The sequence below is a fragment of the Coturnix japonica genome, chromosome 1 (assembly GCF_001577835.2).
Source record: "Coturnix japonica isolate 7356 chromosome 1, Coturnix japonica 2.1, whole genome shotgun sequence".
Lineage (NCBI taxonomy): Eukaryota > Metazoa > Chordata > Aves > Galliformes > Phasianidae > Coturnix > Coturnix japonica.
The window spans coordinates 108,475,240-108,503,063 of NC_029516.1; the positions used below are offsets into that span (position 1 = coordinate 108,475,240).

The 27,824-nt window shown below is 36.4% G+C and overlaps 1 protein-coding gene across 4 annotated transcripts in view; it reads left to right on the forward strand.

Annotated features, from left to right (window-relative positions):
* ADGRG2 (adhesion G protein-coupled receptor G2) overlaps window positions 1–27,824 on the forward strand; it is a 52,374-nt gene that overhangs the window by 13,001 nt on the left and 11,549 nt on the right. For 2 of the 4 annotated variants that reach the window (XM_032441054.1, XM_015886244.2), the window contains exons 3-20: window positions 3,961–4,581; window positions 13,654–13,680; window positions 15,142–15,168; window positions 16,780–16,824; window positions 16,961–16,993; window positions 17,899–17,940; window positions 18,770–18,817; window positions 19,446–19,513; window positions 20,600–20,673; window positions 21,443–21,482; window positions 21,597–21,631; window positions 23,239–23,321; window positions 23,920–23,980; window positions 24,457–25,190; window positions 25,757–25,955; window positions 26,267–26,423; window positions 27,324–27,473; window positions 27,692–27,814. In XM_032441054.1, coding sequence (XP_032296945.1) covers window positions 3,961–4,581; window positions 13,654–13,680; window positions 15,142–15,168; window positions 16,780–16,824; window positions 16,961–16,993; window positions 17,899–17,940; window positions 18,770–18,817; window positions 19,446–19,513; window positions 20,600–20,673; window positions 21,443–21,482; window positions 21,597–21,631; window positions 23,239–23,321; window positions 23,920–23,980; window positions 24,457–25,190; window positions 25,757–25,955; window positions 26,267–26,423; window positions 27,324–27,473; window positions 27,692–27,814 — 2,567 coding nt within the window. The remainder of the gene's footprint in view (window positions 1–3,960; window positions 4,582–13,653; window positions 13,681–15,141; window positions 15,169–16,779; window positions 16,825–16,960; window positions 16,994–17,898; window positions 17,941–18,769; window positions 18,818–19,445; window positions 19,514–20,599; window positions 20,674–21,442; window positions 21,483–21,596; window positions 21,632–23,238; window positions 23,322–23,919; window positions 23,981–24,456; window positions 25,191–25,756; window positions 25,956–26,266; window positions 26,424–27,323; window positions 27,474–27,691; window positions 27,815–27,824) is intronic. The other 2 variants (XM_015886254.2, XM_032441059.1) reach the window with 2 other exon arrangements.

Below are 27,824 nucleotides of genomic sequence, written 5' to 3' on the forward strand. Positions count from 1 at the left end.
GATTTCTGATTCCACAGTATTTTGTTGATAGTATTTTTGTTTCATTGTAGGCTGTTGCCATTGTCAGCATCATCTCTGCTCAGTTCTTTCCTCAACTAAGATACTTTCCAGGAATATGAACAGAAAAGAATTATCTGTGATCTTTCCAACATGTAGGACGCTGCATAATGTGGCAGCAGAGTTTATCCCCATCTGTCTAAATATAACTCTGACTGAAAAGGAGGAAACAGTTCTTAGCTTCAGAATTCCCAGAAGAATTAATCTGTCCACGTGTAGAAAGTTTATTTTAAACTTTTCACAAATAGCAGCTAATAGTTCTAGATGGAATATGCAAAGGTTTAAGATTATTTTGATGTTATTTTTATGGACTGCAGCAAGCCAAATGTGTTACAGATTGTAAACACTTGCATAGAAATTAATGACTGTTGTTGTTATTGGTTAAAAAACAGATTATATGTATGAGTAAACACATGATTACCCTTATTGAAAAGAATGCTCAACTGTAGCAATGTTCTATTGTACTCAAATAGTAGATATTAGCAATGTAAAGAAAGTTGCAGCCAATTGGAAGGATCTTACAGGTATAATTCTTATTACCTGTGGCTGACTATTTCTTGCAGAGACATCAGTTCAATGTCTGAAATTGTTTGAAAAAAGATTACATTTTTGTTCTCCTCCTGCATTACTTTATTAAGTTCAAAAAGCGTGTTTTAAATGTTTGAAGGTATATACATACTTTTCATCATCATCACAGTCTCACAGTCTCGTGTGGGTTGGAAGGGACCTTAGAGATCATCGAGTCCAACCCCCGGGATTCGAGCCTCTGTGTAGCAGAGCGGCACTTCTACCACTTGCGCCACAGGGGGGGATTCAAACCCGGGCCTCCGGTGTTGCAAGCAGCATTCCTACCACTGCGCCACCGGGGCACACTTTTCAGGAGTTCTTCCATTGCTTGAGAGAGCACACAGTGAATATTTTTAGTTTTAGTGCTACATCTAGTCTCAGCACTTTCCTTTAGTGATGTGAATATATTAAAAAAGAACATCTTGCATTTCTGAAGGAGGCTAAGTGCTTGAATATAGCAAATACCACATGGAAGTTAGTCTCCAGTTTCTACTGAATGGAGTTTTCTTGACTCCAACTTGTTATTTTTGTTTAGTTTTCCTACTCTGCAGATGTTTAGAGCATTCTTTCTCCTATGCCATGTTTTCTGTGCTGTGGTGACAAAAATATATATTCAGTAGCCAGGTTTCCAAATGTAGTTTGCATTATCTGTACACAAAGGAAATAATTGTAAGCTCAATGACCCTGTCAGAGGACAGCCAGTTCCAGCTCCTTGGTTCTATGAACAGGAGTGGGCTGCAGCACAGAAGTACCCTTACTAGAGAAAATAAATGATGATTAACTGAATTTCCAAGGCTTTGAAGTATTGTTAGCTTCTGCTTGTATTACACCCACCTACATATATAACAGGCCTAGCCAAGATAATGTTGATAATTTCTAACTCAGTGGCTTCATAGTGTCAAGCATCTATAAAGAACATTCTATGATTTTGCAGCCCTGTAATTAATTTGCTGTTGTGAATTAATAGCAATAACAAACCCTGATTTAATGCTTAACACAGCATCAAGCCTCTGTCAGAATTTGTTTGCTTCCCAAATTAAGTCTGCTGCAAGCTTTAATTAACATTTCTGCTCAGAAATGGACTTCTAATTTTTCAAATATAAAGGGGTCCTGGATAGTTAACAGTGATTTTATGTTTTGAGTCTTTGTCAGGAGACTTCCTTCACCAGCCACTATAGCCATCTCTGTAGGCTTAAGATTCCTTACAGGAATTTCAGAGGGCATGTGAGTCATGCAAACATACTACTGACATACAGTCTGTGAAGAATAGCAGCTTCATCAGATCTTTCCAAACCTTCAGCATAATTCCTATTTAATAGTGAAAGACCTGATCAGTTACTTTTCTTCAGAGAAGCCTATGTTACAAGTGTTGACGTATGACTGTATCTACCTAGCTGTTCCATTTAGTAAGTCAGTTCTTACCCGAGTATGCTAGATTTTGTCCATGCACCGTGACAAATAGCTAAACCGAATGAGTAAATTCATGCTTCGGGGTGAACAGAGGGCATTAGTTCTGTTGCTTGCTGTTAGGATGTATGTTCTGTTTCTACAGTGCCAAACTGTGAAAGTCTACTGGCTGCTAATTAGGAATTTCATCTAATTTGGCCTGAACCCTGAATTTGTTTGGGTTTCCTTGCTTGATAGCCTTGTGTAGTACCTTTGTGATAGATGTTGAACTTCAGAAATAATTCAAGGTTGTGAAAGATGTCTACAGGATTCTGTTAATTAGTATTACGAGGGGAGTTTCAAAGCTGTAGTAATCAACAAGAACTGTTATTGGCAAGTTTACATGAAGACTGATTAATAAATGTCTTAAACATTTTCTGGTAGCCTGTACTACAGTTGCCACAACAGGAATTTCTTCCTGTGTTTCATTTCTTCTTATTGAAAAAGAAGTCTGACATCTCTGTGGCTAAGAGACACAATATTTGAGCAAATCCCTGTGTCATCCCTATTGACCAAAGAGCTGGCAGCGATCCTGACAGCAAGCTAAGACAGTGACTGTGATGTACCTTAGAAAGAAAAGCTGGATGCAAGTTGCGTCAAAATTTGTCTTTTCATAAGGGAACTAATGAAAAAACATTATTTGTATATTAACCCATCTCTTTTTGCTATCCAACCCTGATCAATCATGATTAGTTACTTACTTTTTTGTATGGGGTATATAAAAACTTTGTGAATACTGACAAAGTGATGCCTTCCAAAATCTATTGGTAATGCATTCTCTTATACTTATTGAGCATTTACTAGGCTTCCTTCTTCCACAGCTCCATTACTTGTCCCATGGGAATTATTTTTGTTTGGATTTACTTTTGTTGCTGATGGGTGGGTGCATCATGGAGCAGGCAATATTGATAATGATCGTATAATTGGATTGTGGGTTTTTTTTCCACAAATAAAAATGAAGGCTCCGCTTCAGGTTGCCTGCATCTACAGCCACAAAAGCCTGTACCTGTGGGACAAAGGAAGAACTGAGACATCTACAAGATCTTAATAGTTATGGTCAGATTCTATTGTTTGAGACATTCTATGGCCCTGCTTCTTTTACTCATGATGACATAGTGTAAAATCTTGCTTTTACCAGTAAATTTATTGTTTGCGATTAAAATTATGTTTATGTCACAGTTAAACTTCAGGTTGCCATTTTTGTGCCTAAGTAAATGTAAGATTCATAGATCAGATATCTCTGCAAGTAAATGCCCTGGTAGAGAACATGGGATGGGGGCTACAGGGGTGTAAATTTAATTAATGACTCCAAACCATGTTTCCTGAAAGCTACCCAAACTCATTCTCTTCTGGAGTAATGGCTGTTTCCCACCTTTCGTGATGAAGCTGAACAGCAAATACAAACAGCAAATACAGCAAATTATTTAAGAATCTCAGTTTTTTGTTTGTTGATATGCGGAAAATAAGTGTGGTGGATGAGAAGGCATTAAGGATTTTAGTCCCTTCCAACTCAGTCCATATTTTATCCAGTATCATAAGTGCAAAATACCTGTGCAGTCTTGGGAATAGGAACCTGGTTCTCTTTTTTTATTCTCCCACTTGTAGGTTGAGTGTTATGTTAGGGAGCTATGTTTCATACTTTGTGTTGTGCCTGAGTTTTATGTCAAAACCTTCTTGAATAGCTAGGATTGATTACCTGCTTCCAAATATGCTGGTCCTCCCTCCCACCCAAACAAACAGAATAGAAGGAATCAAAGTTTTTTGGTAATGTGTTGATTTGAAAACTGGGTAATTTCATAGGTAATTTCAATTTCATATATGAAAGTATAACATCAATGTAGACAATCATTTTAAAAAAGTAATTTTGCAAATCACCTTTTCTTTGTTTAGATCAGGAGGATTTCCTAGGACTATATAAAGCGGTCTTTAAGACAGAATGTGAAGATCCTTGGATTATGTCGCCAAGAATTTCTCTGCTGTCTTTGAAAGAATTCACTGTCTGTGTGCACCTCAAGCTAAATTCCTCCAGTAGTCCCTGGACAGCGTATGTATACAATCAAGAAACAACTAACAGTAATCCCTCTGTAAATAAGCATGACCTTGGACTTAGTGGAGATCATGGTAACTTGAGGATCTGGCTGTTTGGAAATCAAATAGATACGACAGTGAAGATGCTTCAAGAAAATGTCTGGCACCAAATATGTACCCAGTGGAAAAGTGAAGATAAGGAAGTGAAGTTATTCATAAATGGAAGAAAAAGAGCAAACGAAAAACTAAATGGAAAAATGTCTCTCCCTGGAAAAGGGCAGTTCTTACTTGGCTGCTCAAAATTGCCAGGTACAGCTACGTCACCTGGCCAGGGTATGACTGGGGAGCTGTACATGTTCAGAATGTGGGATAAAGCAAATATAAACCTTGCTAAGCACTGCAGAGATGGTAGTATTGTAGGCTGGAGAAAGGAGGATTGGATGTTTAATAAGACAATAGAAGAGGACAGCTCTTTGCCATGTGGTAAGTATCACTGCTTCCCTGCTTTTAGAGTAGCATTATTGCAAAAAGTTAATGCAAAATGTCTAACATTTTCTCTTCTGTATTTTAGAAAGTCTTTGTCTATTGTTCATTTTTTCTGTTTATGGAGATGGTGAGAGTCCGCAGCTCTCACTAGCTTTCATACAGATTTAGAAGTTTACTGATGTGCTTTTTGAAGACTTACAGCTTGCTCCAATTTTGTGTCTGTATGCTGCTCATGTAATGGCAGTTGGAGTGGGATGCATCCAACCAACTCCTTGGAGTATGAGGGCTTTCTGTTAATGTCATCTTAATCAATTTACAAACGTTATATTATATGAATAAATGCATAGGAAAGTGTTGATGGCCCTCATTTGCAAAATTGTTGGGTTTGGGCCTAAATGCATGCAAATTTTTGCATAATTACTGGCAAACTATTGTGTGTGGTCTTGTGTATTGTGCTTGTGTGGTCTACATCTGTGAAGATTACTGGAGACTCTAATTTACTCTCATTTCTGTAGTAGCAATATATTCCTTTATTAAAATGTCCAAACGGTTTCTAACACCTTTCTCTAAGTTCTGCGCTGACCTGAGAAAGAGCCACAGAAAGCTTTAAAACAGAACAAAATAAAATTATACTGTCAGAGAAAATGAATTTTAGTATAGTTGAGAAGGAGTTAAGAAAATAATCTTCTTTCTAGCTTTTGCTATCCTCTCAGCTGAGGTAAAAGAGAAATGAAATTTGGGTAGGAGCCATTTTGTCAACTGTAGTAAATGGCATTATGCCCATGGCCTGGAGTTTTTAAGGTTATTAGTTTGCTTGATTTCTTAAACGAGAACAGAAGTGCTTATGTTAGATTGTGGTGATGGTCTTGGTCTTCATCATCTCTGTCCTTTTAAACTTTACCTACCCATTTTGTGAAGATGGAAAAATATAATTTAGCTGTGTAATTTTAGAATCACTCATTGGCTATGTTTGTATGTTTCAAGTGTTGTAGTAAGGGCATTAAAACAGAGACAGAAGATTTCTTTTTTCTGGGAAAGAAAGGACCAGCCTGTGGAAGGTGACTGTCTAGTGCCTACCATTGTGACAGTTAAACAAAAAAAGCACTGACAGCATCAGGCAGCTTTGATTGCTGGTGGTAGTCTCACAATCGGATTTTTTTCTAGAAATTCCTCTGTCCTCCTTTGTAAAAATTACCCAGTTTGTGGGGTTCTCTGTCCTGTTAAAATAGATGTGCTTAGAGCAGTAAGTCTTTGGAAAGATCTGATTTTGTATCTGCATAGAATGTAACTGGCAAAGGGCCACTCACAAGCGGTGAAAAGGAAGTGTTTCATTCAAGTTGTAATTGTGCCGGAGGACAAGTTTATAACAAGAAGTTTGTTATAACCTGGTTGACGTTTTATGCCCCCATGGAGCAGCTGTTTGTAAAACATTCAGTCAAAGATTACCAGGTTTTCTGTGATTTCTCAAGGTCTTTGTGCAGTGTAAGCCATCATCTAATTGGTGTGTCATAGGCAATGACTCACATTAGTAAATTTAGATTGACCTAGTGTCACATCATTAGCTTCTGTTTCTTTACCTCCTTATTCTGGCTTTCCTTTTCTTAACTATATTTATTTTCTTTTTATTTTAGTTTTATACTAATTACTTAGATTACCAAAATTTTGTTGAGTTGCTTCTTATCCATGTTAGATACAATAAGGACCAGAGTCCTGGTTCTGTTAAGATTTACATATGTGATAAACACTTAAAGACATGCTGAACTTAAAGTAAATTACTTTGCAGAAGTGAACGGGTTTTACTTGTGCTGCAGCTAAGCATTGTGTGCATCTGAAGATTTGCAAGAAAGAATCTATCCGACTGCTTCCCAGTTTGTGATATGATGGCCAGTGACATTTCTTGGAGTCAGGGAGCATAGCAATATAAAACTTTCAGGTCTGAGTTAAAGATGCAGCTCTTGATTCTTTCAGTAACAAGACTTTTGGGTCCCATCTGCTTGGTGTATCTTTTGCAAGCTGAACAGATGTAAGTATTTCACATAGGCCAAACAGGTGATACAGAAGGTGTTTACTGTTCCAAGTGCCAAATTCAGAGAGTAATTTGTCTTAGTACTTGATTAATTATTCCTATTTAACGACCGACTTTATTATGGACGTTATTGTTTTTGCAAGAAAAATGCTAGTAACTAATATTCTCTGACTTAAAAGAATACAAAGACAAAAGCTCTTGTCATTTTTTGCATGGGATATTTGCGAGTCACCTTTAGTGACTTGACAACTGAAGAAATTTGCTGTTTAAACATTAATCATTTCAGTTACATATTAAACAGTAGCATTCTTAATTAAAATATAAGTATCCAAACTGTTACACTGCGCATTTATGCAAGGAGCACAAAGATGACAGAGATGACCTTTTACAGGTTTCAATGAATAAGTAGAATACATGATATTCAGAACAATAGTAATAGTGTCACTGGAACTAAAGCTCTGTCACCTCATTTGTGACATCAGTGCCCTAACTTTTAGCAGAAATCCAGAGCCTGTTACCTTAAGTTGCATTTTTTACATGAATACAATCCAGTGTTAGATGGTGACATTTTAATTTTTCTAGACTGTCTTGTCCAGTCTTCAAGATTAAGGTGCTGTCCCTTCTTTCCCTTGAGTCCTCATACTCCCTGTGTGGCTGAATCTGCTACTGATGTTCCTGTAGGAGGTTTTCAGACCTGAGGGAACAAAGTGATTTAGGATTGATAGGAAGTTATCAGTGCCCTGTGTGCATACTCAAGGTTGAGGAAAACTTCAGTATATGCTGTTCTGATTTGGAGATGTGAACAAGAGGTGTGATTTAGACTTGTGCAATGTCTTTTAAAGATTTCCTGAATTGTGTACTCTTCTGATGGCAGAATCAGCTTTCCTAGAAGGAAGGTTGGAGTCCTAAGGCTTTACCTCTTTAGGCAGAAGATTGACATGTAGCTGCCACTCATCCTAGTCTGCTGAGTAGCGAACTTTGGTCTGTATTATTATGTTCACCAAGCAAGTTATGCAAGCTAAAAGCGTAGAAAGATGTTACTTTCACATGTATTTTTAAAGAATTGTAAGGGCACAATGCTATAGAAACCTTTAGAAGCTCTTAAAGGAAGTTCTTAAATAAATAGATCTGAAGGGGGTGGGGCAAGATGTGGAATACATAACTATGGAGTGCCTGTCTGATGAGTCACATACTGCTCTACTTTGTACATATTAACAGAAGGCATGTTTGACCTCCCCTTTCTTTGCTTTCATTGCCTCAGTCTTCTTTGGTATGAATAGAAGGAGCGTTTTGGAAATCAGCCTACAAGGGAAGAGGTGTTTTGGTTCACCTCAGCCTCTAATGCACATCTTTGTACAAACAGAGCTTGTCAAAACTTGTATTTGTAAGCAAATTTCCATAAAAACCCGTGTGACATTGAAGCTGAGTTAACAATGCACCTGATGTTTCTGTTAAGGTTACTGAAGTGAACTGGCCAAAGTGGCAGAGCCTGATGTGAAGAAGCATGTTCACTGTTTTCTTATGTTGGCTTCTGTCCAATCACCAGTGATAGACCATCATTTCTTCTGTATTTCCACCCCTAAGAGTGAGAGCAGACTTCACTTCATGAGAGGCATAAAATGTAAAACTATGATCATGCCTAGTTTCATCTTGCAAATCTATCCAGTGCATCTCAAAATCTGACTTGCACTGAAAATCAATGTGAGTCAGTATGTCTACAGTGGAATGGCTGGAGAGGATTTTTACATGCTATTGTTTATGCCTTGCATGGTAGAATGATTCACTTTGTCAGTGTTTCTCAGATGTTAGTGGAACCCAATCTCTAAACAGAAAATACAGATTTAATTTGAATATAAGAATTGTATGCAGTATTGTTGGCGTCTATTTCTTTAGATAGAAATCTGCAGGATATCAGCGGTTGATATTTGGCTGTTGAAGCTACTCGGTTTTGTTCAGGAGCAAGTTCATGAGAAGCATTTTCATGCAGCTGTTATCTCAGTAACACTGAATACAAATGGAGGGTCATGGCTACGCAGCACTGGTGACTAACAGCATACATGAGCACTGTTCCCTCTGATAACATTTAGATGAGCATTTGTAGAGAATTCAAAACAGCCTGGGAATGACATTTGAGTGTGAAATGTTTTAATTTTTAAGCTGGAAGGTGATAATACATATCCATTTGAAACATTCATTTTGTCTTTCCCATTTCTAGTTGAAATCTGCTGTGCAAATCACTTTCTCTGCCTGAATCAATTGAATTTTTTAATGGAAAATCTTTCAGCACAAAGTTTGCTACCATATCTTACTTCAAAATCTGTTACTTTACTGCTTTCATGGGATGTTTGTGTGTATTTGTAAGTTAGAACTGATCTTCTCAGAAATAGAATAGTTGGTCTTGGATATCTAGAGCCATTCTGTGGTATCGGCCATGTCCAGCCACCTGTAGAGACATTATTACCTAACCACCAAGGTGCCCTTTGGGATTCTTTCATTTGAATTCTGCTCTTGGTCTCTTTGGGAGATGTAACATGGTTAAGGGTGTCTCTACATGAAAACATAAACCATTCTCATTTTAGGCAGACTTTTAATTTGAATCAAGTGTAATTTGAGGCAATTTATTTCATATCATTTCAAAATTCTACCATTTATGCCCCAGAACAAATAAGTGTATGTTTTTCTGCCTATTATGTATAAAATCATAGAATGGTTTGGGTTGGAGGGGACCCTTAAGATCATCTAGTTCTAACTCCCCTGCTATATGCAGGGACGCCTCCTGCTACACCAAGTTGCTCATGGCCCCATCCAGCCGAGCCTTGAGTGCATCCACAGCCTCACTGGGCAACCTGTTCCAGTGTCTCACCGCCCTCACAGTGAAGAATTTCTTCCTAATACCTAGTCTAAATCTACCCTCTTCCAGTTTAAAGCCATTTCCTCTCATCCTGTAGTCCTATATGGTCTGTATTTTTACCGGTGACTAGGTTTAGTATTTCCTGCATGTTTTGTATCTGGATCTGACTGGAACAGACTGTCTCTTGCATTTTCTCATCAAGGTCCCTGAGAGACATAGGCTGGCAGACATGACCCTTTGTGCTGTTCCATCCCCTGCTCCTCTGTGCAGCTAACAGGGCAGAATGGGTGTCTGTGTGGAGGATCCACTTCATGGCAGTTGGATCCACTTCATGGCAGTTCAGACTTTTTTCTGCTTATCCCATGAAAACCCTCTGGTTTCTGTCTTGGTTTTACTCAAAGGATGGTTTTTGCAAAAATTTAAAGGAGATCACAAAATATTAGGTAAAACAGCATTAGTCATCTATAACACTGTTCCCCTGAGATAGGGGAGCAAGAAACAGCTGCCAGTAGCTTAATTCTTACAGAATGTTGTTATCTGCAGCCAGGTTCTAGTTGCTTCTCACTCCTCCACCCTGGAAAAAGTGATTTACTTCTGGTGGAGGGGCTGCCTGAAGACAGGTGAATCAGAGAGGGTGTTGCCTTTCCAGAAATGTAGAGGAGTGTACTGACCATGAGTTAGATTGGAAGTAGGGAGAAGAAAAGGATATGTTTTATTATTCCTGTTGTAGACAAATGATTGTACATTGTGCGTATTTTAAGGGCTTTCTCTTGTTTTGAATAATTAGTGAACAAATGCCTGACTTATCTACTCAACTCTCTGGTCCTAATGCTCACAGGTTCAGTACTGTTGGAGCTATGTTATCTGGTGAACATCACCTCGACTACTGTTATTAATGGATTTAGTTTCCTAGCAGATCAGAGATGCTAAAGTTATGTTGATTCGCATTGTCAGAAAAGTCGTTACGGGAAATAAAGGTTGTTACAACACAAATAATGTTGGTTCTCAGGTAAAATTTATGTAGCAGTGAAATGGAGCAGTGGCATGAATTGCTAACCTGGTTTTGTACCACAGCTTCCTCTGCCTGTAGGGTTCCCAGTCTTTACTTAGCTATCTGTTTGTGTTAGAGCAGTGCAGAGTTACATGAAGACAGCAAGTGACTTGCTGCTTTTGTTTCTATAGATTCATGTTTGTATCAGAAACTAGTGTTTGTTTAATGGAGATGGCTTTTCCTTTAGAAACACCTCATTCTTGTGCAAGGGACAAGACCTTCTGTCTTGCAGCAGAAGCAAAAAATAATGCTGAATAATGTTATTTTGTTTATGTTTTTTAAATTTTTGTTATTTTTAATGTTATTTATGTTGTATCTTCTTGCATCTTCAGAAAACAATTTCCATTACAGAAAATGTAGAAAAGTATCCTTACAGTATGGAATGTCTTGTTTGGGATAGGCTATTCAGTGTATTGGTTTGATGATCCTAGACCAGCAGTGTTGCAGATAAAAACGCACTAAGTAAATAAAATGAATATTCCATGTGCTTAAGGATTTTCTTGTTCCCGTTTTTAGAAAGCAACCCAAGGGAAATTAATGTTCTGTTTAGTTTTGTAACTAGTACCCCTTTTAGTGATTTTATTCTTCTTTTACATATCAACTTTAGGGATGGTTTGCATCGAACTTCAGTTCTTCTCCAAATAGGCTACATGCACATTCTTTTCTAACTCTGAGGTCAAATGTGGTCAAATGTATGTGAAATTGAATAATATATCACAGCTACTTCTTCAACTATCAGCATTCAGAGGCTGTTGCATTTTTTTCTATACCAAGTCTTCCTTACGGATAATTTAGAACAACAATAGGCATGTGAATACAGTGCTATAAGAGAGGTTGTGGTTAGATATGTATGATATCTATGACCCAAGTAAAGTTCCTCAGTCTGTGCCTGCCACCATCACTTGATGCATTTGCCAAGCCCCAGCTTCATGACTTGTGTTTAGCTTATTTTGCTCCCCATGCCCCTGAATTTATAACTACAAAGCTTTTGATGTTTTTAGAATTTGCTGTCTTCTTACTGATTGTCCTACCGTACTAAACATGTAATTGGGCAGCTTTTCTTATCTACCTCAAGATATTACTTGTACTCTCAAAATCTGCGAAGCAGGTTGAAGGCATATGGAGGGTGGGAGAAGCAGTTTCTCTGTAGTGACTATGTCTGAACTGACTCTTCAAGAGTATCTGAGAATGACCTTAAGATCAGATTCTCCAGGTAGATATTTGTTCTTAGTGGGCAGAAACTGTGCTGGCCTTTGCTGTGAGGTGATGCATACTTCAAGAAGTGGGTCCCTTTTGAAGATTTGGTTTTCTCCAGGGCTTTTTTTGGTTGAAAGGAAAGGCTTTTGCATGAAGTGCTAACCATTAATTAAGACGACTGGTGGCTTCAGTTGTCATGTCTACACCTCAGCCCATATGGACATTGCATTTCTTCCTATTCCAGTGTCTCACCACCCTCTGAGCAAATAACACCTTCCTAACATCCAATATAAAGCTATGTTCTTTTAGTTTAAAGCCGTCAGTCTTTGTCCTATCACTACGCTCCTTGATGAAGAGTCCCTCTCTGTCCTTCAATTAGGCTCCTTTAGGTACTGGTAGTCATATGCCGAGCTGTTCTCAGTCCACTCATCACCCAGTCTGTATTCATGTTTGTGATTGCCGCAACCCAGGTGCAAGACCTTGCACTTTACCTTGTTGAACTTCAGGAGGTTTACACGGTCTCACCTCTCAAGCATGTCATGTCCTTTTGGATGGTACTCCTTCCTCCACTGCATTGACTGCACCAGCTTGGCATCATCTGTAAACTTGATGAGAGTTCAGTCTTTCTTTCTGTCCGTGTCGCTGATGAGGATGTAAAATAGTACCTGTGCTAGTACAGACTCATGAGGGTTGTCATTCATCGTTGGTCTCCACCTGGACACTGTGCTGTTGTCTACAACTCTCTGACTGTGACCATCCAACCAGGTCCTTATCCCCAAAGTGGTCCATTTATCACATCTGTGACTCTCCAATTTACAGACTATGATGTTGTGTGGGACAGGTCAGAGCCATATGAGTTCTAGCAGTGTCGTCTGCCTACTCCTTGTTTAGATGCTCTTTGGTTGTGTGGCTCTAGAGCATGTGGGCATCTACATGATGTAGATGTACTCTCAAAGTCTATTCCATGCACTTTATGAATGTGTTTGGAATATAGCAGTTCTGTCTTACCCACCTCTCCCACTCCCTGCTTTCTTTATTTCTTTGCTTCTTACTGTGTTAGTAAAAACTCATTTAGTTAATAATTCACCAGTATTTTATTTTCTCACATACATGTTACATTTTTGTACATTTGCTATTTGCTCTGCTTTGTTTTTACTGAAGCAAATGTGCTGAAAAGATTCTGAAGACACTGAAAGTGGAAAGGCAGTGGGAAAACTCACAGACAGAAGCGATAAACTGAGTTGGTTTTTTTAAAGAAAAAGAAATGAATACAAGCAAGGGAGTTTTGCAAGCCAGCTTGAATTTAAGTGAGAGATTTGGTTTAATGACAGGAAGTTAGAAGGTTCCCAAACACGCAAAAAAGGGCGTCCTTAAGGTAAGAATGAATGAGGAAATAGATGCATAGTGTCAAAGGAGAAAGTGACTTTTTCACTTTGTCTTTCTCTGACATTTGGAAGTGTCCGTTTTAGAGACTCCTCTCAAGATGGGCTAAGCCTAATGAGAGCAGGTTGAGCACATGATCTGTCCTATGATGTTTTTCTCTGTGCTTTCTCTGTTCTGAGCAGGAAAATTTTATCTTCCAGATAGAATGAAGGGAGACATCTGAGTGATTTTAATTCCCCTTCTGCAACTCAAAGACCTGCTTAACTAAGTAAAAATACTCTCTAATGGTTTAACTGTTTACTATTAAAACCCAACTGTAATTTGAAAGCCTGACCATGGGATCCTTAGGAAGAATGAATATGCTAAATGTCTTCTGCTTTGATTTGGCTGCGTTGGGACTCTTAACTTACCTCGTATTCTTTTTTTGTTGTTGTTGCTTTGTGTTTGTTTTTTTGAGGAGAGACATATTCTCTTTAATTTAATTTTGCTTTCTGTTGCAAAAATCTCTAGTCTTAGTTCTGTCACCTAATTGTTGCTATTTTGGCTTTTTTTTTTTGTCAGCTACAGAAGAAACCACCAGACCTGCAGGTGAGCATTGTTTTATAAGAAGAAAACCAGCATGTTAGTCACACTGTCTGAAGGAAGGTGAAATACCAGCCTACGTAGTAGACCTGTTTCAGTTTCTGCAAATTCATATACTCTGTGTGTACATATATGTAAACAGTTCTCTCCTAGAAAACTGTATAAATGTCTTTTTTTTCCTCATTATTCTGGCATTTCATAAAATGTTGTCACTGATACTTTTTAATTCATGAAGTTGTTGAATATGTAGATATATAAATATTTGCAAATTAATTATCCCGATCACCCTTTTGTTTATTTTGTTTTTCATCATTCAGATATTGTTGGTAATTTTTCCAGAGGAAATGAACATATAGTCACTGCAATTCTCCTCCCATTGCAGTGGCTGTGTTTAAATTTGTCCCTCTGAAAGAGGCTATTTTTAGTTTTCAGTACGGCAAAATAGCCTAATCAAGGGATCACCTGAGTGATTAGCATCTCAGATGATGCTATGTTTTGCTATTTTAAACAAGAAAATCTGTTTGTTTCTGTATACTTTCATTGTCTCTGATTTAACCCTTCCACAATAATAGGAAAGGCTTTACAGCATAAGTAGTGTATTGTAATTAAATTGTAGGACAACTTTTGAGTTTGGGGACAAAATGTTAAAACAACTGTATTTTTTAAAATAACACCGCATATTTGTGGGCTTCATATATCAGTACAACTTTGTATGCCTGAAAACTCTGGTTTCAGTTTCCAATGGCACTCTCAAAAATTACTCAGTGAATGAAGAGCTTTGAAGTCGTGCATGAGATATCAAATTACCTGATTTCTTTTTGATCCAAACATTCACTCTGACAACATCAAAGATTTAGTAGCTAGTGGTTAGTATATAAATAATTGGCTGACTTCTATCAAGATCAGAGATTCAGACTTGGAACAAATTAGTGTTTTGTGATGCAGCTTTTTTCAGGACTGAAAGGAGAACAATTGTGTATAGGATTAATTTTAAATAGGAGATCTCACTGTTGTTGTGTGAAGTCTGAGAAGAGTTCTTAATAACCCACGTGTAGCATTATATGTTTGATTCCCATGAATTAGCAAGACACACTGGGTAGGCATGCAGCTTTTGGGCTAGCTTGTATTTTTTTGTGCATCCTGGGACAACGATCTTTGTTTTCTTAATGTTACACAATGCAAACTGTCCAGTATTTATAGAAAATAAATAATATTTAGTTTAATTTGATTTAAACTTCAAATGTATTTTAAATTTATTTTGTCAGATATTTTTATGTCCTTTTTCCTGCCTGGATTTGTTCTGATAAGCAGGTGTTGCCCTCTTCTGGTGAGCACAATTAACTCGTGGGAATCTAGGGAAAGGCTGCTGTGAATGGTTATGTGTGCATCTGATTTACTGTGTCTGTTTACTAATCTGCGTTCCTGTTTTTTTTTTTTTTTCTTTTTAAACAAAAACTGAACGTGCAGAAGCATCAATTGCAACAACCATTTCTGGTAAGAAGATCAAGACTTTACTAATTACTACAGTGTCTATTACTTCCTGTTAGATAAGTCTCTTTCTGCTTTTTTCTGCAGTAATGCAGAAAAATTGTAGTGCAGATGAATTCCATCATGTAGTGCTTTCTTTTTCATTATTACTTTTTGTCTTTATTTGCTTCACTGTACTTGGTTTTGAAATAGCAGACTTTATTGGATTGCTCGTGGTTTTTGTCAGTGATGATTGGGGTCAGGGTAGGTTCAAGTTGCTTGATGAAAAGCCTTTTGTCCATTGAACAGTTGCAGAGATGTCAGTGGGGGAACACTGCTAAGAGTAAAGCTCCCATATGTCTCTTCCCACTCTAGAAGGCGTGTACGTCATTTAACTTTCAGGACCAGAGATGTTGAACATCATCATGAAAACATTTTTAAAAGGAAAATATTGTGGAATATAACAAAGACTGCATAAATGGGAAGAGTCCATTACCTTCTTCCTTGAAGTATGCTTGACATATTGTGCTCTAGAGAAAAGAAACAATAGACACAAATACACACACTTTTGTTCTTTTACAGATACAATCATTTTCTAGGAATGATTCATCTTTAGCAACTACAGCCAATTCAGTATTTGCAGTGTCAATCCAAATAATGCAGATGAAGTCAACATTCAGTTTTCATTTCGATTCCTCATGTTTTGGCTGCTTTTTTACTTGCTGTTGAGAATAAGTTGTCTTTGGGACTGTCACTTAAGAACTAAATACACTTAGCTTTTATTCTGAAATGGAATTAACAGGGCATATCTGAACAGCCTTAGAATGGATAATCCCGTAGAAATAAATAAAAAGAAAAGCTTCCATTCTCCTTCCAAGCTGATTGATTCTCTTGATGCACAGCTATCTCTCTCTCTCTCTCTATATATATATATATATCTGCACAGAGATATATTTTAAATACTTACGATATTGGTTCTAGCAATGGCAGTGATGCTTTTAGCAAAGAATTTTGGAAAGCATAATTTTCAGCTGTTAGGAAACAACTCTGTTTTTAAGAAGTTACTTGGTTGTTTTATTGGAGTGATCAAAGTGATCTCTGAACCACTTTACGTTCCTTCTCTGACACAAAATCTGCTTTGTAAGCACATCCTGAGCAATCATTAAATTTTCTTCTGTTCTCTGGACTTCCTTCCTTCTCCCTCCTTTCCCTCTTCCCCTTAACTTAAAAGTATTTATCACTTCAAACTATTGTATTTATACATGGTTTCTGCAAAAATAGCTTCCCTGGGAACAGTTTTCCTGTGTGTCATCTCTGCTTCTGAGAGTTGTGATTTCGTGCAGGAAAAGTGCTTTTGGGCTGAGAAATTAGGTAGACAAAACTAATGTCCCTCGTCCAAAAGAATGAAGCCAGTAAAAGGAAGTTATCTCAAGAAACTCTGTCACCAGCTTTTTGCATTCATATTCTTATTCAGAGAGTTACATTAATGTTAGCAGTTTATAACAGGCACAAAAATTGTTCCTGAAAGGCAATTTAGATCTTTAAAATTTAGTTCCTGGTGGAATTGTTACATCTTCTCCAAAATACATAGAAATAAAATACTACATTAATATCTTTTTTTCTTTTCCTTTTTTCCAGACTCCTCTATTGTTACTTTTGTCACCTATCCTAATAGTGCCTCAGGCAAGATTTTATTTATGCTTTTCTTATTTAGATTTAGTTAGATTTAGATTTATTTTTATTTTTTTTTAGATTTTTAGTTGTTTAGATTTTTATCTTATTTTTATTGTTTTTAATGCCACTGACTTTCCTTCTTCAGAGATGGCTTCAGATGATACTGCAGAAAGTGCAGGTGAGATTTAGCATGAGGACAATCACATCTGAAGGGAAATGTGTTGCATTCATGAAAGTTTGCTTTTTAATATATTTTTTTAATTGATACTTGTTTAGTCCAAATTATTTTCTTAAACTGTCTTAAAATACATTTGTCTCCAGTTTGTATTTTAACTCTCCACAAGTCTTAGGGTTTCAAAATGCATTGTACTAACAGAAAGCTGTTTAACTTTTTTTATGCAGAATGTTGCATTGTATACAGAAGCCCAAATTGGGCATATTTACTTTAAGCGGGCGTATAGAAACTTTTGGTACATCCACAGATGGAATGTTTTTTATACTTCATTGTAGTAAAGTATTTTACGAAACTCAAATCTCTACGGGATTCCTTTAAAAACACTTAAATTATATATGTTCTTGCAATTAGTTGCCAAATAGCATCAGTAAGTTTCCGATAGGAGAATTTGCTGCACTTTGTTTCCTGATCTGCCCGTTTGAAGACAAGTAGATTCATCCTTTATCAGCACAGGTGCCTGCCTGTCTGTATCTGAACAAGATAGCTTGCTATTTATCATAGTTGATGGAGAGAAATACATTTTTAGAACATGAACACTGAAATACCCATGTAGAACAGACCAAATGGAAATCAAGCCTTAAAAGCACCACTTTCTCAACTGAAAAAATAATACGGAGGCTAGCTTAGATGGCTCAGATGGGGACATAAGCATCAGATTGGATGGATCTCACTCAATGCTGTTTTTTTCATGTCTAATGCAGAAAATAACTGAATTCCCTTATAAATAGTCATGTATTTAAACTTCTGGGAAGACACACTGAAGTAGAATCTGGGAAACATTTTTATCACTCATATTTCATGGTCTTTTGAAATAAAAATGTTAAAACTTATATTTTTCTTTTAAACAGAAACTCCTGACATCATTGACTATTACTCCACTGTAACACCAGGTAGGATAAATATATCACGAGTGATACTCTTTTACGTTTCTTAGAATTACTTGTGCTTGCCTAGAGAGCTACACATAGAAAGGCTGGTTATTCTGTTGATCAGAACAGCAATATGAAGAGTCACAAAGATACAAGAAAGTTTCAGGACCTGTGTGTTCTATTAACAAAAAACATCTTTGTGCTTTTAAGTAGACTGGAGCAATCTGAACCCAGACGTGATGTTCTGAGGGCAGTTCCAGTCTGTAGGAGTACACTGAGATAAGCTGGAATGTATTTACACTGAGGCAGTGTAAGTGGTAGAACAGTTGACTTGGAGCCATACTAGCTGGCATAATTTGACATTATGAAGAAGTTTGCAGCTACATTATCCAATAATCATTGAGGACTGGAAGCAGTAGCAATTTTTTATTACTCTTTTACCTTAATTATTTTGTGCATTTTCGTGGCTTGTAGAAGTCATAAGCAAGACTAGGTGGCACACAAATAAGTGGTTTTAAACAAAATCAAGTTGCCGGTGCTGCTTATTTTTTGTGGTGCGTTCATTGATGGTGATAAAACGGATGAATATTAAGTTATAATAAGCAAATATTTGGGCTACAGAAACAGTAAAAGTGAAAAAGGAAAGAAAATGTTTTCATCTCGTTTGCTACTAGTTAATGATAACAGCAGAGAAAACAGCATCTGTTTTCTGTTTATGGAGCCAATCTATATTCTTAGTGTTACAATCATTTCCTAATTTTAAATGTAAATGTATTTGTCAGTACTTGATTTAAGTGCAGCTCTTTTACTCAATAGTTTTTTGGTTGTTTTTTTCCCCTCCAAAATATAGCAAGAGAAACCATTTTATGCAACGTATCGTCTGTTTGTAATTACTCAGGTCAGTGGTTTTCCTTTCTTCTTACAAAAGTCGTGCCAATCTATTCTCTGTGTAATGAGGCAACCTTTAGTTGCCATATAAAAGCTACCTCTGAAATAAATTGTCTCGCTAATTTAGAGATTGTGTGCAGCTTTAAAAATGATTTAAAATGTGCTTTTTAATTTAAAAGTGCTGTTCAGTATTGTTGTGGTTATGACATGGTAGTATTTTTGATCCTTGATTTCTTATCAAAGTATGTGCAACTGATGATAAGAATCACAGAACTGGGAAAATAAAATATTATGTTAGTAGTGTCTGTCTTATTGAGTGTAAGTTCTGCATCAGGAACAGATGTTGAAATATTGTTTACAGGTGTTACTGTAAAAACTCAAAAAATACAGAGAACGATGAAGTTATGAGACTGGTGTAAGTGTAGTTTATTTGTGGAAACAGTGAGGGAAGAGGTGGAAGAACAATTGCAAAAACAGTGAATATTCAGATAAGCTATTTTAAATGTTCTTATTTCCCTTGCATTCGAACACATGATGGTGGTGTTGTTTTTTTAATTTTCGAATTATTTTACATCACAAGGTTGTTACGCCATGTTAAGTTTTTAGTTTCTTATACATTTTTTTCATTTTGGTTTTAGTGTTCTATGTGGGCAAGGTAAAACTTCGTCCAAGAGAAGAAAATAAGACATCACTAAATATAGAAGTAGTAAGTGTTCTCTCTTGTAAAACATATTTAAAAGGAAGGTTGAAATCTGTTTCTTAGTCTGTGCTTAAAATGCTTAAGATGCTTAAATCTCCAACATGATTCTTATTATAGTATTTACGGTTCAATTTGCTTACAGTAATACTCTCTTAAAATTTAGACACATTACACTTGTTTGTAAGTGTAAGAAAGTAAACATAGTATAAGCAAGGGCCGTTATTCTCTATTTCACCACTGAAAAGAGGGAGGTAACACTGGAAAGTACGGAGGGAGGTCTGAACTGCCTAGCTGCAAGTTTAAATTCTTTGGAGATGAATTTAGGCACTTGAGGAGGCCAGCATTGTTAGATACTGACAGTTTGAGCATACATTAGGTTAGGTTGCACCTTGAAACTAATCCATGTTGAGGTACTCTGAAATGGGGCATCATTCTGTTGGCAAGTTAAGAATATTTGATTGTTGCAGATGGGAAACAAAGAGGCCATGGGCTTGTTAACAGTTGCTTGTACCTTTCTGCTATACATCTGTATCCACACTCAGTCTACGATTTTATGTGCCAGTCTTTGCAAGTATGATGGCTGTCAACAGAGTCACCACAGAGAACTACTGAAACTCAGAGTATGGGCAGAGTTAGGCACCAGTATCTCAAAAGCATGAGCCATATCTGCATTGTATTGTGTTTCCACAGTGATAACGTCTCCTGAAACCATCCTTCTGTATTGAACAGGATTTATCTAGCTTGTCCAGTTGCTGCACTACCAATGCAGTTGAAAGTTTGTTCAGTTTCTGGTCTAAAATCACTATGGCTGACTAAGCCAACTTTCTGTTTTTCCAGCATGATGTGTCACTATCCTCTTTATTTTCACAAGTTAAATCCTTCAATTAGGTTTATTCTAGATGAAGCAGTTCCTTAAGTTGTAACAACACAGGCATGATAAATATCATTTGAAGTGTATTTATGAGAAAATGTGCTGATTTTCTTTGGGCTTTCCAAATGTGTTTCTGTTGAAATACATGAGGTGAATGTAAGTTTCTTCTAATGCTAAAGTTCACTCATTTTATTTAGCACTGGTATCTTTCTTTCTAACAGATTAATAACAAAACTGTTGACAGTCAAGTTTCAAGCTTTATTCCAATTGCAGCCTCAACCCTACAAGAACTGAGGTAAGCTTGAATAAGGATTGAAATCTTTGCCATATTTCAGAAACATTAAGACAGTTCGTGTAATTAGTAGACTCTTCACTTCATGTTATTCCTGTACTTAATAATTTTAAAATGTCAGGAAATGTAAACTATTTTTCCTTAACATGAAGTTTCTATTAATTAGAATAGTCTTCATTTGCTTTATGTACCACAAGAGTTTGTTTTAAGAAATGATACATTTGCTGATTACATTTCAGGTCCTTCAGTTTCATTGAGGTTTAACAAGGCTCAAATGCCTTGTTGTTTATATGCTGGTGATCTTAGTAGTGATAATAATGATGATGATGAAGGCAATAATGATAGTAACAATACCTACAAATGTGAACTATAGATTATTTAGTATGTCAGCTTGTTTTAGAAAGCTATAACTCTTACTAATTTGCTTTCAGTGGCTTTCAGCATGAATTCAGAATTTTGTTCTGAATGCTTGCTTGCCAAAAGGCAACACTAAGATCAATCTTCTGCTCTTTTAAATAGGTTGCAAGTATGTGGATTGATATTAAGATCTCTGGTGCCAGTTATAAATGTATTTTGCTAAGTGACTAATAAAAGGCAATTGTTTACGTGTTCATTCCTTTTTAAGTGTTTGTACAATAAGAGCTGTTGTAGTTTAAAAAAAAAAAGTTTTTTTTTTTTTCCCTTGGTAATTGCTTGTTCCTTTCATAATACTGCTGTAATTGTCTTTAGAAACATAACTAGAAATCTTCCATGATTGTTACTTGTGTTACAGAATATCAGAGCTCAACAAAACCTTGCAAGAAATGAGTGAGGTAAGTTTGTTTTTACTGTTTGGAATACTTTTTTTCAGTTTATTTATGATAGTGTCATAAGTCCTGTTTTCTCCTGACAAAACAATTTTATTCTATTTTTCCTTGTTGTTATAGTCATCCGTTATGGAATGCAGTTCAGAAAACCAGAGGTTTGTTGTTGTTATTTTTTTTTAATTTCATATATTTAATAGCTGCTGCATATTTAAGAGCCTGTGATATATCATCATGTGGATGTATAACAGAAGAAATATTTCCTAGTAAGTCGAGTCTGAGAAACAGGCTGGAGAAATATAAGCAGGCTAGTAAGGAAAGAAATTCTGATCCCATTATACTTACTAATGATTTATTTTGTTTGTTTACCAGACTGCCTTGCTTTTCATTAATCTTCTGTTTAAACACAGACTAACCTGCCATGTTTTTCCTTCATCTTCAAATTAGCTGAGTTACACAGCTTCTTAGTCACTCAGTCTTTCTGAGGAAATTACTTCAAACATCCTGAGTATCATAGAATCATTAAGTTTGGAAAAGATTGTTATAATCAGCTGTCCACTTAACACCAGTATTACCCACTGAGCCATGAGCATGTCCCTAAGTACCACATCTATATGTTTCTTGAACGCCTCCAAGGACAGTGACTCCACCACCTCCCTGGGCAGCCTGTTCTATTGCCTGACCTCTCTTTCTGTGAAGAAATTCTTCCTAGTACCCATCCTGATCTTCCCTTGGCACAACTTGAGGCCATCACCTCTTGTCCAGTAACTGTTGCTTGGGAGAAGAGGCTGACCCTCACTTTGCCTCAGCCTCCTTTCAAGTAGTAATTCTTCTCCAAAGCTGTTCTTCAGCTTGGGAATCCAGCCATGCTCAGAACAGGGCAATCCTGAGAAGATATTTACGAGTCTGGAAACTATGTAGTATCAGAATGGCAAGGCTGCTCTACACAGACGATCCTGGAAACCTTAAAATGTAGATAATCTCTGTCAATGTAATTGCTACTCACAGCTAAACTGGCAATGTTTTTAAAAGATTGGCTTGAAAACAGTATATCCTGAAACAAAATCTGGAATTTCCAATATACTTGAACTTGAGGGTTTATCTTACTGGTTTTGGATCAAACAAAAATCCAAATCCCCCAATAATAATGGATGGAAAGTCAAATCACGCTTTTGTGTCATACACTGACAAGAGTTAGGTACTCCATGTTCTTGTTAGTTATAAAGAAGTTTTGCTTCATCTTTATGTTCCCTTTATGTTCACTTATGTGTTTGAGCTGCTGAGGAAGAACTGTATATTTGCTAGTTTAGATAGGGATTCATGTAATTGAGGTGTAAATGTAAAAAGTGTAATTCTCAGCTTGAGTCATGTAAGCTTATTTTTTTAGAACTTGTGAGAGAACACTAGGTTTCCTTAGGCAACTAACAGCCATCTAGGATATTTGCTAGTTCTGGGTTTTCTCTGCAGTAACAAGGGAGGTTTTTATTATGTTTACAAAATTACTTACTCTTTAGTGGCTATCATTGACTAGAGAAGATCACATTTAAGAATTTGCAGAGTCTGTAGAGGAACAAGGAAATGAGCTGCTAGAAATGGATATATTGCTCTTTGTTTTAGCCCAACATTGTGTTCTACATGCTTCCCCAGGTTCGAGAAAGCCTAGAGGGGGAAAAAAGCATTTTCTGATTTATTATTTGTCATTAGATTCAGGTATTGCAATGACATAATTATTTCTTGTATCTAAGGCTTTTTCTTCTTATTATAGTACACATTGCAGTTTCATAATAAAGCTGGATAAGAAAGAGAACATAAGCAGTTTAGAAGAAAAAGAAGAAATAGGCAAAATTCGTAAGTTATGCTTTAAACACAATCTCATCAGATTAACTGTCATGTCTTTACAGTTGACTTCCAAGTACCTAAAAAAGCCGTCTTAATTTTAAATAAAAAGAATTGTTTTTTGAATAACAATGCATAAAAAATACAGGCTTTCTGATTTTTTTTTGGTGTAAAAAAAGAAACAACTTTCATATAAAGTTGCTGACTACATTAATAAAGCATTTTTTATATTGAAAGTATTATCTGTAATATTACTTGAGAACACAAATGCGTTTCTCAAAGTTTATAATGTAGCTCAGTTTTCTTAGTTGTATTTTGATAGTATAGAGTGGCATATGCTTTTTTTCTGTGTTTCAAAGCATACAGCTTTCCATTCTGGTTTCTCTAAAAAGAGAAATTTCTGAGGCATTGAGCAAAAAACTCAAAACTAATTATGCACAGGTAGATTTTTGTTTAACCCATGACAGAAATGCAGTATTGTTAGAAAAGAAAAGAAAAAAAAAACACAAACAAACTGTAAAACACACCCTTGTTTGAATAACATGTTTAATGGTATAAGCATTTTTTATGCTTCATGGCAAACTATGTTAATGCTTCTTTGTCATTTCAGAACAGTGCTGTTGTTCATCACTGAAGTATTGTTCCTTGTCTGCTGAAGAATTAAAAATGTAGTAAGTATAAATACAAACATATTGGCATGCTTATTTCATTATCTTTTTAATGTATAAGTAGAATGAACTTTCAAGTTGCAATATGATAGCTAGGAACGCACAAGTTGACGAATGTCTTCTTGTGCAGTTCCCTTCTCTTTCCTCCGTGTCCCTTCTTCTCCTCTCTTTCTTTCTTTTTCTTTTTTTTCTTTTTTCCTGTGGTACCAGTAGCTTTTGAGTTCAGAATCATGTCACCTCCAAAGCCAACAAAAAGAAGTGATATTGTATGTGGACTAACAACTATAACAAAGTAGATTACAGAAGTAATATTTGTCACTAGGGCATGTGACATCTGACCTGATGAATTTTAAAATGTGGACTATTAGTAATATTCCCACATCATCCATGCGTATTCTTCTACTGCAGCTAATTTTATTTAAAATATAAATAATGATAAATTTAATATGTATTTATGTGGTTGTATTTTTTTTTAACAGTGTTATAGAATTGCCGCCTGATCCCATATGGATTCCGTCCTCTCATTCTCTTCCTACCCATAAAAAGACTGCTGTCTCCTCCCTCAAATCTAGTGCTTTTCTTTCCCCCACTGTGATTTCTGCAAAACAAACTCCCACAATTATACCACTGATCCCCCCAGTTACAGAAAATATATTTTCTGAAACTCTCTCCACATCTTCCACTGCAGATCCTCTCTCGGAAACCTTTACCACTGCAACTTCTTTGTCTTCCACTACTGATACCACTACATATTCCTCTACTGAGTCTCTTGCTCAGCATACCATGGCAACTTTTCTCTCCATAGTTTCTAATAAATCTGTCACTACAATTCTCTCTTCCACACCTGCAACAAAATCTATTTCTAATGTTGCTCTCTCAATTAAATCTGATACTACGTATATTAGCAAGCCTATCACAATCATTTCTCCTGCTGTAAATTTCACTAAACCTACTGCAGTTTCCCCTTCTGAGCTTCCTCCCAAACCTCCAATAGCAATTCCACCTTTTGAAACTACCACCAGCTCTATTGCACAAATTCCTCTTCCTACAGATTTAACCCAACAGATTTCTGATAACATTACTGCAGTACCTATTCTTCCCCTTACTACTTTCTCAGTAACCCCTACTGTTAGTCCTGTCAAACATTCTGTCTCAGCTTCTCATCCTCATTCTACTGCTGATGGCCATGGTAGCCTGCCTAACGGAAGCACAGGTAAACGTGAAAAATAAAAAATATCTTTTAATTTGAATTCCATATACTGAATTTGCTTTCATTTTTTTTAAACAAGATTTCAGTTACATGTCTTAGCTATCGTCCTCCAATTACCATGACAAGCCTGACACAACTTTCAAATCACTTTACTCATTTTAGAACATGTTCTGATGCCTCTAGCTATGATGAGTGGTACCTTGTGCCACAATATTTATTGACTGTGATAGTTAGTTTTTCTGGTTTTCTCCCGATTTCCTTCTTCTGGCAGCCACCCAATAGCTAAAAAATCTGAATAATAGATTATTTAGCATCTCTTATGGTGATTTTATAATCAATATAAAGTATAGTCAATAATGACTATTTGAAATTTTTTTCTATGTTTTCCTAAGACTGTAAGTATTACTAACTGCAAAGTAGCTGATAGGGAGAAGAAAAAAGACTGTTTCATGTAACATGCGTGTATCTGTGGTAAGCTTTTCCACTCAAGAAAATTGTTTAAGTTTTCTGCTTACTTCATTTCTAAAGCTCAATATTTAGAAAAATGTACAACTTTTCTTTTGTCACAGGAAAGATATTGTCAGCTACCACATACACAACTTCCGTATATACCACCATTAATGTCACCACAGCTGAGCAAATAGTATCCAAAATAGAAAAAGATTTAGCAGCTGGAAAAGTAGAGTCAGAAGATGTAGAACGGATGGTGAGTGAGGTTAGCAGAGTCCTGACAGCTTCTCAACAACTACCACCCCAAATTTCTAACAGGTAGGTCCATCTGGCAATAGATTAAAGGTGTGTTGTATTGACTGTCTTGATAAATTACCATCAGCGTGCTTCATTTTTTAATAATTTTAGTCCAAAAGAATGTTTCTTGTTCTTTGACTTGCTTATACAGGAAAGGACTATTATTATAGTGTTACTTTGCTGTACTGTAATATATGCTATGAAAAAAACATTTTTGTGTTCAAACCATGGTAAGTGAGAAGAGTAAGCTGTATTTTAAATAGTGTTTGGATTGCTGCTCCATAACCGCAACTTTGTGCTTGGTAATACTAAGCTTCTCTTTTTCTTAACAGAATTATAAAAGTAGTGGATTATATTGGCTTAAAACTGAACTTTTCAACAATATCTGCTGATTTTTCCTCCCCATCCTTGGCTCTGGCAGTTGTAAAAGCCAGTAGCATCCGCTCCAGCCAAATCTCTTTTGCTGTCCAGGATTCATCTGATCTCCAGGTAGGACACTGAGAATTCTAAATTTTATGAAATTTCATAAGTTCATGTTTAAAGTGTTTATGTTTTATTATTTATCATATTTATAACTTGACTTCTATTTTGCATTTATGTCACAAGTTCAGGGTCTTTAATTCAGGCTATTTTCAGACAAAAAAAGGCTTTGCTTTTTGAAATCTTTCAGAATTTTTTCTTTAATTTTCTGTGATGGGCTAAATTAAGCAACTGAGTTAGCAGAAACTGGCCTGTGTCTAATGGGCTGTTAGAGGGCACAGTGAGAACATCAGAGTGCTTGGCTGCATAATTTTGCCACGAGAACTCAGAATGATGAGTCATTTAATCATCTACCCTGACAGTGCTAAAATTTGTCAAGGAGTGTTGTCGCATGTGTTAGAAGATTAATTGCAGGAAATTGTCAGTGCCAGGAAAGAACTTACTACATTGCTTGAGTAATGACATTCATACAATTGTCACTCATGAGTAGTTAGTCTTGCCAAGAAAAAAGTGCTTAGAAATTTTGGATACACTTTCTCTCACTCAGAACCCCCTTCTCTCCAGGTTAAGGAAGTTCTGATTTGGACAATACAGCCCTTGGAGGCTTAAGTGAGGAAAGATGGAAAGTTGTGAACAAATATTGGCACTCTGCGTCCTCTCAGAGGAGGAAATATCTTAACATAAGCTGTTAGTAGTACTGGAACTGTTCTCTGGTACTGAAGTGGCACTACTTTTAGGCCTGCAGATGCTTTTTATTCCTTTGAGCAGAAGAGAAATGAGAGAGCAGCAGTGATTTCCTGGCAGTGATTTGAGAGATGCGTATTTCAGAGTTCTAAACTGGATATAAGGCATAATTTAATTTTTCTTTAGTGACAGAAATGAGGCATAACTCTTGCATTTATTTTTCAGATCTCTCTTGGCCCTAATGCAATTCACGACTTAAATAATCTTGGATCAATTACGCTTCCTTCATCACTGCTCACAAACTTACCTCCTGAAGAGCTGGACTTGGCTTCTAGAATTATTTTCAATTTATTTAAAAAGACCAGTGTGTTCCAGGTACTTTTTTAATCCACTGTTCATAAGAGTTTAAATTCAGCACTTGAGCAAAAATAAAATCTGAACTGACTTGTTTTTGGCCATAAAACATATTTTAAAATTTCCTTATTTAAGAAGAAATTATTTTAGTCCAATACTCAATTCATATTATACCTGAACTTTGTAAAATCTACTGTTCTTTTCTTTGATTTTAAAATCGGATTTTTTTTTTGTTGTAGGATCAGTCCTTGAAGAATGCATCTTTAATCAGCAGTGTTATATCATCAAGTGTTGCTAACCTCACAATTAGCAACTTAAAGGCAAATGTGACTGTTACTTTGCAGAATATCAGACCTAATCAGGTATGATTTG